Genomic DNA, 13777 nt, shown 5'->3' with positions numbered 1-13777 from the left:
CTCAAAAACTACGTCACACGCTCTATTAAAGACCAATACTACAAAAAGAAATTAAATCTAAACATGTAAATAAATGTCTGAAAAATAAATTATTTTTCTAGTATCAAGATACAGGTATAAAGGAATTGGAGTGTGTTTGTGAATTCATTCACTTTATATAATAACGTTTATATCCCTTGCTCCGTACCCGTACGCTTTCGTTCCCGTACTCCTCCGAAACGGCTTGACCGATTCTCATGAAATTTTAGTAGTAGAGTAGGTCTGACAATCGGTCAACATCTACCCTATCTATTATACCTCTTAGTGATAAGGGTTGTCCACCCTTAAAATTTTTTTTAACTAGAAATTATTAAAAAATTATACATACATACATACTTAAAAGTACGCCTCTTTCCCGGAGGAGTAGGCAAAGACTACCTCTTACCACTTGTCACTATTAAAAATTATTTATATGGCAAAACAACGTTTTCCAAGACAGCTAGTATTCAATAAAATTTTCACCCTCAAAAGCCTATTTAAAAAAAAAAACAATAAACGAACACACATTTAGGTCTTGTGAAGACAGATCACAGTGACATGAACTGTTATGTATCATCTTTTCTACCTGTGTTTCTGCAATAAAGAGATTTGAATTTGAATTTGAATTTACCTGGACTAGAATCGATGCCCGCGAGCCTGTCCAAATGCCTGCTCATGACACCCAGCTGCGCAGGATCACCCGTCCTCTGCAACGCTATGAACAACTCCTGCACAGACTGCGCAAACGACTGTGGCGTCTGCAATTTGTCTATTATACTCTGCATATGACTTTTATGCGCAGTGTCACCATAGAGTAAAGCACTCCATTGGTCGGGGGCTATTCTCAGACCCGCCTCGGTGGCTATCTGAACTATTTGGGCGTCGTGTTCTCGACGTAAAGACTCGTATGTGCGGAACTCCTCTTTCAGTTGCATTAGGGACGAGTCGCATTCCCGTTTCGACACCTGAAATTGTTGTTTTCGTTTAAATAAATATATATATCAACGATACATATATACATCACTACATAGTATAAAACAAAGTCGCTATTTTAGTCTGTTTGTCTGTATGCTTGAATCTTTAAAATTACGCAACGGATTTTGATGCGGTTTTTTGTAACAGGTAAAGTGATTGAAGAGGAAGGTTTTTATGTATAATAACATTTATAATTATGCACCCGTGCGAAGCCGGGGCGGGTCGCTAGTTAGAAATATAACAAACGGTATTTGAAATGTATTATTTAACGCAATGAATTTTAGCTCATTGGTCAACTTACGCATTGGGCAGCAGTATCCACTTCAAAATTCAAAATATTTATTCATTATCATAGGATACTTCATATCGCTTAATAATTGTCAAAACGTTTGGTTTCACAACATTGGTTGACGTCAAATAAATTACTTAAAACCAAGTTTACCGCCGCTTCCAAGGCGTCAGTGCAGAATAAGCGGTAACAAACTGCACTGCAGCATTTTCTTCAACAACGTCAACTTCACAATTATTCAAACTTAAAATGGAATGTGGACGAGAGAATAACACTCACCTTAAAACAAGAAGCCCTGTACAAGAGTTGCACGACATGGCCTATACTAGTTTTGGAAGCCTGCGGGAAATGAGGCTCCAATCTTTGGACTACAAACATCACTAACACCTGTGGACAAAGACATTGTCATTAATATTTTTTAAACAATCTCCTCTCATATGAAAGGTCGGAGTGGGAAGACCTAGACGAACGTATCTTGATCAAATTAAGGACGTCCTGGCAAAGGGTCAGGTCGAGAGTACCCGAAACCGCCGAGCTTGCATGAAGAGTTACGAATGTGGATGAAGCGAAGGAAGTATGCAGAGATCGTGTCAAGTGGAAAGATGTAGTCTCTGCCTACCCCTCCGGGAAAGAGGCGTGATTTTATGTATGTATGTTTGCATCCTACTCTCAAAGTTTGTCACTGTTATTGCCAAGGAAGGATGGAGCCTTGGGTCCGCTTAACTTCAGAAGTAGACGTTTTTAGAGGCAGCGGTTTGAGCTGTGCTTTGGTAGGTATAATGTCACTTAGTCGATTGTATATAATTATCAGGGCTATAAAAAGCGGAGACAACGTTGTTACTTCTTCCACCTGGCTTTAGTCAAGGTCGCATCCTCACAACTATGTAGAGGAGCCCTTTGACCATGGATCCTGTATTGGATTAGTCAGGAGTTTACACAAAGCGACTCCCATCTGACCTCCGCAAGATTTGCAGGGCAACCTAATACACATCTATTTGCCTGAATGTGCAGGTTTCCTCACGATATTTTCCCTCACCGCAAGAGCATCAGTTGGTATTCAAACTAATGCACATAACTTCTAAACTATTCACTGTTACATGACCGAGTTGGGATTCAAACTTGTGCCTTTTGGCGCCACACACATATTAACCGGGCACATTACCTAATCGACCACAGACACTCCACAAAGATACTACCTAAAAAAAAATATTCTTTTTTCAATTTCTCACAGTTCAGTCTGGACAAAGCGCTCACCTTCCTGGACAGCGCTGATCCATCCTCAAGTGCCAACAGCACCAGTTTGAGAACCTCCTCCTGCATCGCGGGCCCGAGGAACTGACACCCGCGCGCGCGCACCGCCGCCCACAAATTGGCGCTGAGCTGCTGGGGATTCTGTGGGGGTGTCATTTTCAATTCATATTAATTGTGAAGTTGACGTTGTTGAAGAAAATGCTGCAGTGCAGTTTGTTACCGCTCCTTCTGCACTGACGCCTTGGAAGCGGCAGTTGACTTAGTTTTAAGTAATTTATTTGACGTCAACCAATGTCATTAAACCATACGTTTTGACAATTATTAAGCGATATGAAGTATCCTATCCTATAAAAATGAATAAAATTTTTTGATTTTTTTTTAATTTGTCACAAACAATAATAGCTTTGGAAGCGGTAGTTAGTTATAATTAGATTTATGTGACGTGACGTCAATAAGTGATACCTTGTATCCAATTTTGAAAATAACATACATACATATCATCACGTCCATATCCCATGCGGGGTAGACAGAGCCAACAGTCTTGAAAAGGCCACGTTCAGCTGTTTGGCTTGATTATAGAATTGAGATTCAAATAGCGAAAGGTTGCTAGCCATCGCCTTAAAGGAGAATCCTAAGTTTATAAACCAATTCCTTAGCCGCCTTTTACGACATCCGTGGGAAAGAGATGGAGTAGTCGTATTCTTTTTTCTATTGGAGCCGGAAACCATACGGCACAAAAATTGACAATAAATCTATTCTATTCTAATACCTAAAGCTGAATAGTTTGTTTGTTTGAACGCGCTAATCCCAGGAACTAATGGTTCGAATTGAAAAATTCTTTTTGCGTTGAATATACCATTTATCGGGGAAGGCTTTAGGCTATATAACATCACGCTGCAACTATAAGGAGCGAAGAAACAATGGAAAATGTTATTAAAAAAACGGGAAAAATTATTCATCCTTGAGGGCTTCAATGATGCCCAAAATAACTATACCACGCGGACGAAGTCGCGGACACTGCTAGTCCTAAATAGAAAGGTAATATTTTATGTTCTTATTCTTACTTTTTTTAGTATAGGTGCCGGGAACCACACGGCACTGTGTGTGTAATAAACGCATAATAGGTATGTCTGCCCCGCACTGAGTCAGATTGCAATACAAAGCCCCACTTTAATAGATTCAAATAGAGCAGTTGAATTGATTGAATAGCTCGTGTTAAATTCATATGAACTGCCGTGCACTTTGGTGTTGCAGAGAACTGCATATTGTTGCATCCTGTATGCGTGATTTGAAAAGAAATTACATATCCCTTACGGGGTAGACAGAGCCGACAGTCTTGAAAAGACTGATAGGCCAAGTTCAACTTTTTGGCTTGATGATAATATTGAGATTCAAATAGTGACAGGTTGCTAGCCCATCGCCTAAAAGGAGAATCAAAAGCTTCCTGTACATATATCTTGAAATAAATTAGTAAACATAACACTTCTTTTTGTCTAATAATGGATTTACCATTATTAGACAAAAAGAGGTGTTATAATATTGGTGTGTGTCTCTCTGTCTGCCTCCTGTACCGTCAAAGTTCGAGACTTGTGTTACGAGATACTAACTCAAAGATACTTTATTTTATAATAAATACTTATATAGATAAACATGGATTCGAACCCGGAACCTCCGGTGTCACAGACAAGCGTACTACCGCTGCGCCACTGAGGCCGTCTCAATATGTATGTGTATGTAACATAAAATACCTGATGTTGCAATATTAGTTCGGTGACAGTCCTCTCCCCCAAAGATCTCGCCGCGCGCGCAGCCCGCCCCCTCCCCTCCTCGTCTGTCACTGCGCATTGCAGTAACGTCACAAGTTTGCGTTGCATCGGCCGGGACAAACGGCTACCCGTGCTGTTAGCTGTTGGCAACATTTTTTTTTAAATATATTTATATACTGACAAAAGCAAAGATGAAAAGAAATATTCTTAAAGAGTACTTTATCAGAAAAAATATATAAATATAATAAAATTGATGACCGCATTTTTAACTGCATAATTTAATGGTGGTATTTACAATACTACGATTGTATGAAGAATATTAACCTTATTTTGCATAACTATTCCATAACCAAGTAACCGATTTTTAAAGTTTTTATCTATGGTCAAATGCAAAAATTACTTAAACAACATATTATAAATGAACAAAGAAAATATGATTTATGAAAATTTAATCTTGACCTATGTAGCGTAGCGGTAGTGCGCTTGACTGTGACACCGAAGGTCCTGGGTTCAAATCCCGGCAAGGCCACTAACTTTCTCTAATTGGCCATGGATGTTAATCTATATAATATCGTTGAGTTAGTATCTCGTAACACAAATTTCGAATTTACTTCGAGAATAACTCAATCAGTGTAAATTGTCGCGTATATATTAATTTATATTTTAAAAATAAATCTTGCATGAAGAGAGTTATGAATGTGGATGAAGCGAAGGAAATATGCAGAGATCGTGGCAAGTGGAAAGAGGTAGTCTCTGCCTACCCCTCCGGGAAAGAGGCGTGATTTTATGTATGTACTCGTATGTATGTATTTTAAAAAGGACAGATAATTAAACAAAATACTTCAACTATTATTGTCAAAAATCTAAATCACGCTCTAACACAAAACATAAAACAGAAGTTTTATAAATCTAAGGACAAATTTAATTAAAAAAAAATAATCTCACCATTCCCGCAGAACTTGAGATACACAGCCAGGTGCTCCATACTCCTCACGATCACATCGTAGGCCTGCCGGTCCGCTTCCGGGAGCGCCTGGATGCACGGGGGGTGGTAGGGCTGCGCGGGGGGAGGGTACCCGGCCAGCTGGAGCAGTGCCGTGTTCACCACCAGCTCCTCTGGATCCACTTGGATCACGGCCTGGTGATGGAGAATAATGTAGTCGCTAATGTTGCCGATAGTTGAGTAAACATACATACATACATATGGTCACGTCTATATCCCTTGCGGGGTAGACAGAGCCAACAGTCTTGAAAATACTGAATGGCCACGTTCACGGCTTAATGATAGAATAGAGATTCAAATAGTGACAGGTTGCTAGCCCATCGCCTAAAAAATAATCCCAAGTTTGTAAGCCTAATTATTGTAGTTGAGTAAAAGCAATATTATTGTCGATCAAATAGGTTGCTATCCCATTGCCTACATGAAAAATCCCAATTTTATTAGACTTTCCCTTAGTCGCCTTTTACGACATCCATGGAAATGATATGGAGTGGTCTATGTTATCCCTAAAGCGTCTATTCAATAGGTTTTGAGTTTATACGTTACAAACATAAAAATATACAAATCTTTTCTCTTTATTATTAGTGTGGACATAGTTGCGATCACAATCTTGTTAAGTCAGAATCTTGTTAACTCCGTGCCTTTGGGAAATTCCTTTCATTAAGCACTATAAAAGTGGATTAAATATAATTGAAAATGTTGAGCTATATTGTTATAAGTAGAGAAATTAACAATCTAAATTACAAGAAAAATATTTTTTTTAAAGCCAGTTGCTTGACTTAACCTGTAATTTATTAAAAAAAATATAAAAAAAGCTATAAACTTCGGAGTTCCAAGACCAAATTCAAATTTTCTAATCATTATTACGGGACATTTCAACATCACTTCATAATTGTCTTTTTTTTTGGTATATTTACAACATTGGTTGACATCAAATAAATTACTTAAAACTAAGTTCACTGCCGCTTCCAAAGCGTCAGTGCAGAAGAAGCGGTAACAAACTGCTGAATATCTGAATTTCAATTTCACCATTACATTCTCCCACATTCAGAGGATACTTACTGACCACTCGGGAGACAAGCCCAGGGTGCGTGTTTCAACCATAACCCTGGTAGGTAACTATCTAACTAGTTGTAAAGTAAATCAACTCTTGTCTGATCTCCAAAACCTTAGCAAAACTGCACTAGACCGATGTGCCTACTCCTTTAGTCGTCCTTTACTACAAGATGATGGTAGTAATTCTATTCTAAGATACTTAGCATCACACAACACAAATGTTTTAGTACAAAACGAATCTCACTTGATCGAATGGACATTGTTTCCTGTGCAGGTGTTTGAGACAATGTCTACATAGTGTGTGGCCGCAACCGAGGCTGATAGGGCTCCGCGGCGGCGGCCCGAACTCTCGGCAGCACACCGGACAATTCAGGTAGTCCGTCCACTGAGGCGCCTGGATTGGCATTCTGCAACAACACATTTTGGTAGCATTATATCAGATTAAACGAAAAATCCCAAAGTTCCAGCGGGAATTTAGACTAGACTACATAAGGAGCCTACAAATTTTTGAAATCCCAAGACTCATTGCTGTGTGTCGATATGTAAGTCAGTGTCTTCTTTTATACATTTAAATTCTATGATGAATGAAAGCTGGTCCACTAAGTGAATTTTGGAAGGCCTGCCACCCAGACAAGTGTGCCTTGGTCAAATCGGGGACTTCCTAGCCAAAAGCCAAGTCAAGAACCACAAGTTTCTTTTGTTACATACATATAATCACGTCTATATCCCTTGCGGGGTAGACAGAGCCAACAGTCCTGTAAAGACTGATAGGCCACGCTCAGCTATTTGGCTTAAAGATAGAATTGAGATTCAAATAGTGAGAGGTTGCTAGCCCATCGCCTAAAAAAGAATCCCAAGTATGTAAGCCTATCCCTTAGTCGCCTTTTACGACATCCATGGGAAAGCTATGGAGTGGTCCCATTCTTTATGTATTGAAAATTTTCACAAGGAATAGCTGTCACCATACAAAGAGATATGTTCTTCCTGACATCACAGCTTTCCAGAACAAATAAATTGATTTTACCTTCTGTGACAATGGCTCACTCAATATTAACTGACAAATTTACATGAAGAGAGTCATGAATTTTCATAAAGAAGTATGCAGGGATCATGACAATTGTAAACATGCAGTAGCTGCCCATCCCTTTGGGGAATTGTTGTGGTTGAATGTATTTTATGAGGACTAGCTTTTTGACAGACAAAAAGAGATTTCCAAACAATTTTGGATGTTTGTGAAATTATAGAAAAATTATATCACCAGAACCACAAGTAAATCAAATCATAATGAAAACATAAAGAATGGATTCTCGACTTTGTATGTTTATATAATTTGGTTGGCAGTCATAACAGGATATACGTGTGGGTGGGTCAGGTGTGCGTTCATAAAAACTGCATCACGGACACTATGCGTAACTAGATAAATCAACTGTAACTCAGTAAGTACATGACATAAAATATGTTGTGTTATATTCTATGATGTTATGGAGATTCAATCATGTGTGTATTTTGGCTTGTATGTAATAAAGCAAATATTAATGAATAATAAGTCCAGACCTGTTCATGTCAGATATTCACCTCCCAAACCCATTCACGGCCATATTAATGGCTGATATGGCGGACAATAGGTTTAGGCAGGAGAAAAATATAACATAAATTTCTCCAAAGGCTATTCTCTACGTATGGGATCTATATATCCACACAATAGTCTCAAAAATCCAGGGTGTGTAGACCCGAGATGTCAAAATGGAGAAACAGTTAATAATATTATTATTAATGATTAAAATTCAAAAGGATTTAAGGCAGGTGAGGTTAGTTAGAGCTAGTTAGTTGCCTTTGATGAAGAAAGAATTCATAGTGTTGTCAATTGATTTACAATCTCAAATAAAGCACACTTGTCAGTGCTAAACAATCCAATGAAGATCAAATTTCAAAAAATATATCTTGGTAAAACATTATAAGGGTTTAAAAAAAAATGTTGTTACAATATTGATAGTAATATTATAAATGTCAAAGTGTATTTGTCTGTTTGTTTGTCCATCTTTCAGGTCAAAACCAATGAACTGATTTCCATGAAATTTTACAGACAATGTAGTGTGGAGAAGAACACAGAACATACTTTTTGCAAGCCCAAAGCTGAAGGTGAAAATTAATGCTAGAACAAAATGAAGTTATTATTGTTTAACCTGAAATTCATAGTGGTTCCTTAGATTTTGCAAGTACACTATCTGTGAAGATTCTAAATTAATGTTTAAAGATACCTTACTTTTTGCATTGGATATCAGATTTAGTCCGTCAAGCTTATTAATTGGAACATATTTTTTAAACCCTGGGTGGGTACAAGTTTAAGTACCCAAGCACAGGGTCTTTAAGGAAATTTGCCCCACTCATTTTCTCACTTAAGTTAATGTAGGCCTCTGTGTGAATCCAGTAGGTTTATCAAAAGGCACTGACATTGGGATATTTATAAACCAGTGCAAGTTTCTCGAACAAAATCTAATCAAAACGAGTAATTTTAAATATAAACAGATACACAGGCTTGTAAAAAATTAAACAAAGCAATAAAATGCTACTGTGCTAGGTGAATAATTAATAGTAATTAATCTTATTTGCTATTATTACGCTTTGCAAATATAACTTTAGGAAACTTTAATTAGGTATAAACATCGCTCGAAAAAAAGACAGATATGGATACAATAATAGAGATATCATTTTAGACGTATCATCGTCGGGTGCCATTCCACGAGGTGTAGTGTGGCTCTCAGCAATGATACTTGATCCAACCCTTCGGAAAGGTTCAATGCTTCTAATTCTTAAAAATCGGAAAGATTTGGTTAACTAATTAACTTAATAAATGATTTTTTTCCCCAAATTCTGACATTCCAAATTGCCACCTAGGCAGTCTACCTACAGCAGCATTAAACGATAAAACAACAATTTGGCCTATATAATTTATATAGGGTATCATAGTACATTCGAGGAGTAATTATTTTGTTTGAATTACCTTACAAATAACACGAACACTCATCACAAAAAATAACACATTCAGTTTCTGCCCACTTCAAAACATGATCCGTCAGCAGCCGTAAAACATAGACTATTTTTATTTTCTATTCTACCACCAACGTAGTTCAATGAGCAAAGACAATTGAGTCCAGTGACCATTTAGTATTTTGTGTGACTTTTTATCAATTACACATAGAATTATAAATGGACTTAAGAAATATTACAAAGCTGTAACTAGCGTGCCAAAGTTAAGTTACTCAAAAGTCTTATCTTTGGCATAATTTTCTTATTTATTTAGAGGCTTGCTCGATCTGTGTTATTTCAAGGTAGCTTGCGCGATTTAGACTTTACGCTGTTTTGGACCGATATGTTCTTGCCTTTGAGTGCTTAATAAAAGTAGTACTTTGGACTACCAATAAGCAAAGGGACTTAATCATGCAACCTTCTCTGTTTTTGAGATTGCAGTTAACTGGAGTGGTTAAAAAAAAAAGAGAAAAAAGAGACATTGCCTTTCAACGTTCATTATTATGACATCAGGTGTTTCTTATCATCTCCAATATTAAGAATTCAATCATCTTTCACGGCCGTATGTAGAATTTGTGCTACACATATTTTATTTAAAAATAAAAGTTTATGATTATAAAGAAATAAAAATAATGGTTTTATTGTCGATGCCACACTCGGGTAATTCGTTTTTATTTTTACTGTATTTTTCATAAATAATCTCTCAGTTCATGTACAGAACGACAATTTAGAACTAGTAGTAATAAACCCGCAAAGTGCTGTTGCTAAATACTGTGGTTGGTTTGGTTGTTACGACGTAAAATAATATAGTGTGAGTTGGGTGACATGGCGAAATCAACGCGTCTCTTCCGTTAAGTTTTATTAATATCCGTGGATTTGTGAATAGATAGACAAGTGACATATGATCGAGTGACGTGACTTCTTTATGGTTGTGAAATTTGACAATACAAATAAAATATTTACTTTGTACGTCTGAAATATTTACTTACTTATAATTTTGTGTACAATTTTTTTCTTCAAAAACATTTGTAAACATTGCAATATCAACAATTACTATCTTTTCAAAATATCTGTTATTATTTTTAGGTTGGTGAATTAGGTAGAAATAATTTCCTTCTTTTGTGTACGTATTTGTGTCCTATTTTTATTATTGTTACATAAAAGACAAAGACCCATCGAATCAAGTGATTAGATAGAAAATGACGTCGTGCTTAATAGTGCGTATATTGTGATTGTGACTATTGTATCGCCAATTTGCCTTCACAGTCAAAATGGCAGAATCGGATTCTTTTTCTTTGCTAAAGGCTTTGGCGGCAAGCCATTTGTCCAAAACTTGTATCCAAAATGACGACGCAGAATCTAATAATGGTTTCCCAAGACGCATTCCTGTCCCAAGTCTCAATGGTATTCAAAAAGGTTCATCTGACACCAGATTATCATTCACACCAGGAAGACTGCCCGGCTTACCATTACCCCCATTCAGTCTCAGTGAAAGTCCCATCAGAAGCGTCCTTGAAGAACAGTTAATGAACAGATTCAAAGCACAAGAACAAAAAAGAATAGAGGAAGAAGAAAATGCAAGGTTAGCAGAGTCTATGAAAAAACTGAAAGTTGAAGAAGATTTTGAGATTGATTTGAGAATGGCTATAGAAGACGGTATTCGTGCGAGGCAACTAGGCCAGATTCCAGCCAAGCCTGTGGAGGAAGTGTTAAGCAGTAGCAGTTCTTTTGAATCATTGTTTGAGCCCAAGTTTATAAACTGTGATGATGAACAAGAAGCCATGAAGGTCACCCAAGAACCGTTACTTCCGTGTGTTACTGATATGTCCTATATTCTGAAGCAAAAAGTAAAGAGAGGTAAATGCTCTGCATTTGGAAAAGTTTTGACATCCCGGTTGAAACGGGTTGCTGCACCATATCTCAGAGAACATATTGATTCTAAAATTAAACCGTTTGACTTTAAGACGAAATCTCCTTGTGACCTCATAAAGGAAAAGCTGCGGAAACCCACTGTGTCTAGTGTTCATACCTTTGACATTACAACTTTTATCTAAAACTTTTTTATCTTTTTTTCCCCTTGATTCTCACACTGACAAGCAATGGTACAGTCTGAAACAAAATTATGTATGCTATAATAATGCATGTACACACAGTGACATCCATATCCTTTGCATGGTAGACAGAGCCAACAGTCTTGAAAAGACTGATAGGCCATGCTCAGCTTTTTGGCTTGATGATGGAATTGAGATTCAAATAGTGACGTTTGCTAGCCCATTGCCTAAAAGAAGAATGCCTAGTTTATAAACCTATCCTTTAATCTCCATTTACGACATCCATGGGAAAGAGGAGTGGTCCTATTCTTTTTTTTATTGGTGCCGGGAACCAATTTTCTTAAATAAATCATAATGACAGGTGAAGATATCATCACTGAGGTGATTTATGTATGATTCCAATCCAAGTATTTTTTATTGAATTTTTAGAATTGTATACATATTTATGTTTTTGACTGTACTAGTGATGTGAACATAATTTTTTTTTTCATTGAGTACTTTTTTTGTTATCTATTCTATTTCATTTCATAGATTACACATATCATTGTATTGTAGGAAGTTAGCTGATTGTTTCATCATCAGAATGATTTTTATGAGATTGCACACACATACTTCTTGCCAAGATATCAAGAGTGAGTGCACTCTCAAGTCTCCCACTTGATAAAAAAAAGCAAGGGTGCCTTTATTTTTTATATCTTTGTAATTCATCTGCATAAAAATATAGAATATAGACTATGGGTATTTTACAGCCTCTGTTGAATTGGACAAGCAGTTCAGCTGTTATATAAATTGTATAATATTATTGAATTGGTATCTGAAAAATTTTTAAATGATTTTTCTAACATACTCATTTACCTGTGAGGAAAATGTATGTATACATTTTATACATAATATCATCATACGTGATCTCACAATTTGACGAGTGAAGTGTACAACAGTATAATTATAGTTTTTGTCCCTTACATGAATGTATTATATACGGTGCTATTTACAATGCTATAATTTATTTATTAATACACTAGCTTTAGTATGTGTAGGTTTATATGTAAACTCAAACTCAAAATATTTATTGCATAACTGTGTAGACATGTAGGTAATGTATATTTATTAATTGTACTTCTCATACTTAGTTTTCTGCGTTTGGAATCAACTAGTGTGCTTTTGTTAGGATCACACTATATGACTAGTGAAGTATACATCTTATCTATACATATAATAAAACAGTAAAAATATTTTGTCTGTACATTTTGTATTTTTGACTGAAATGGATAGAGGAACACTTAGAATGAATAATAGAAAGCAAAAAATTTTTTTTAAATATCTTGTCTGTCTGTATGTATGATCACGATTATCTCCGAAAGTAGGTACTGAACCGATTTACTACAAACTTTCACCAATTGCTTTGTTTTAACCCAGAAGAACATTTAAAGTTTGTTTCATCAAAATCGGTTCACTAAAAAAAAGTTATCGATATTTGAATGAACTCAAAGCATCAATTTGCCTATAAATAAGTAACGAAATTTAAAATTCAAAGTCATGTATCATTGTACGACAGCTATCTATAACATATAAATATAAGTGAAATTTTTTTTTACGTTTTTAGTCTATCTGTCTGTATCTGACTGTATGATCAAGATTCAACTCAAAATTTACGCGGACGAAGTCGCGGGCAACAGCTAGTACATATATAAAATTCTCATGTCACAATGTTCGTCCCCGTACCCCTCCGAAACGGGTTGACCGGTTCTCATGAAATTTTGTGAGCATATTGAGTAGGTCTGAGAATCGGCCATCATTTATTTTTCATACCCTTTAGTGATAAGGGTTGTCCACCTTACTTAATAATTTATGTAGCAAAACAACGTTTACCGGGACGGCATGTAATCTATATATATATGTATACTTCAATAGTCAAATTGTGTGATTCCAACAATAGCATTGCCAAGGATAGTGGTGTATTAATGAATAAATAAATTATAGCATTGTAAATATCACCGTTTTTACTGTACCAATCAATTTCATAAGACGTGTATGTAGTTTTAGTTTATTTAGGTTTAAGATGGTATCCTAGTACCCCACTGAAGTTAGATTATTAATATAGTAATTATATAAATTAAGGACATTAAGGTTTCACAAGCTCTGTAAGCTGTATTCTATTGATAAAAAATGTATTATTACTTGCAACTTTTTATTTATCTTTGACATAAATCCTTCTAACAACCACCGCTGTTGTATGGACCCTTTCTTATAAAGTACCACTCTGGAGAGACGCCCGGAGTGTGCCTTATAACATACATATATAAAATAACGCCTCTATCCGGGAGGGGTAGACAGAGACTACATC

At 36.3% G+C, this 13777-nt stretch overlaps 2 protein-coding genes across 3 annotated transcripts in view; one reads left to right on the top strand and one right to left on the bottom strand.

The window, feature by feature from the left end:
* LOC106129548 (roquin-1) overlaps positions 1-9491 on the bottom strand; it is a 34408-nt gene extending 24917 nt beyond the window's left edge. For both annotated transcript variants that reach the window (XR_009657547.1, XM_013328146.2), the window contains exons 1-7: positions 9357-9491; positions 6600-6762; positions 5245-5437; positions 4282-4439; positions 2537-2674; positions 1562-1669; positions 650-983 (exon numbers count right to left, since the gene is read on the bottom strand). Coding sequence is in view for 1 of the 2 variants with exons in the window: in XM_013328146.2 (XP_013183600.1) it covers positions 650-983; positions 1562-1669; positions 2537-2674; positions 4282-4439; positions 5245-5437; positions 6600-6761 (1093 nt within the window). In the remaining variant the exon portion in view is untranslated. The remainder of the gene's footprint in view (positions 1-649; positions 984-1561; positions 1670-2536; positions 2675-4281; positions 4440-5244; positions 5438-6599; positions 6763-9356) is intronic.
* Positions 9492-10315: 824 nt separating this feature from the next.
* Positions 10316-13610, top strand: LOC106129532 (uncharacterized). The gene has a single exon (XM_060953744.1). It carries the CDS (start codon positions 10654-10656, stop codon positions 11434-11436), a length of 783 nt encoding a protein of 260 aa, XP_060809727.1. The 5' UTR covers positions 10316-10653; the 3' UTR covers positions 11437-13610.
* The last annotated feature ends 167 nt before the right edge of the window (positions 13611-13777 follow it).

This window comes from Amyelois transitella, chromosome Z, assembly GCF_032362555.1.
Source record: "Amyelois transitella isolate CPQ chromosome Z, ilAmyTran1.1, whole genome shotgun sequence".
Classification (NCBI taxonomy): domain Eukaryota; kingdom Metazoa; phylum Arthropoda; class Insecta; order Lepidoptera; family Pyralidae; genus Amyelois; species Amyelois transitella.
Note: the sequence above shows the minus strand (reverse complement) of the source record. Positions and strands in the feature narration are given on the sequence as shown.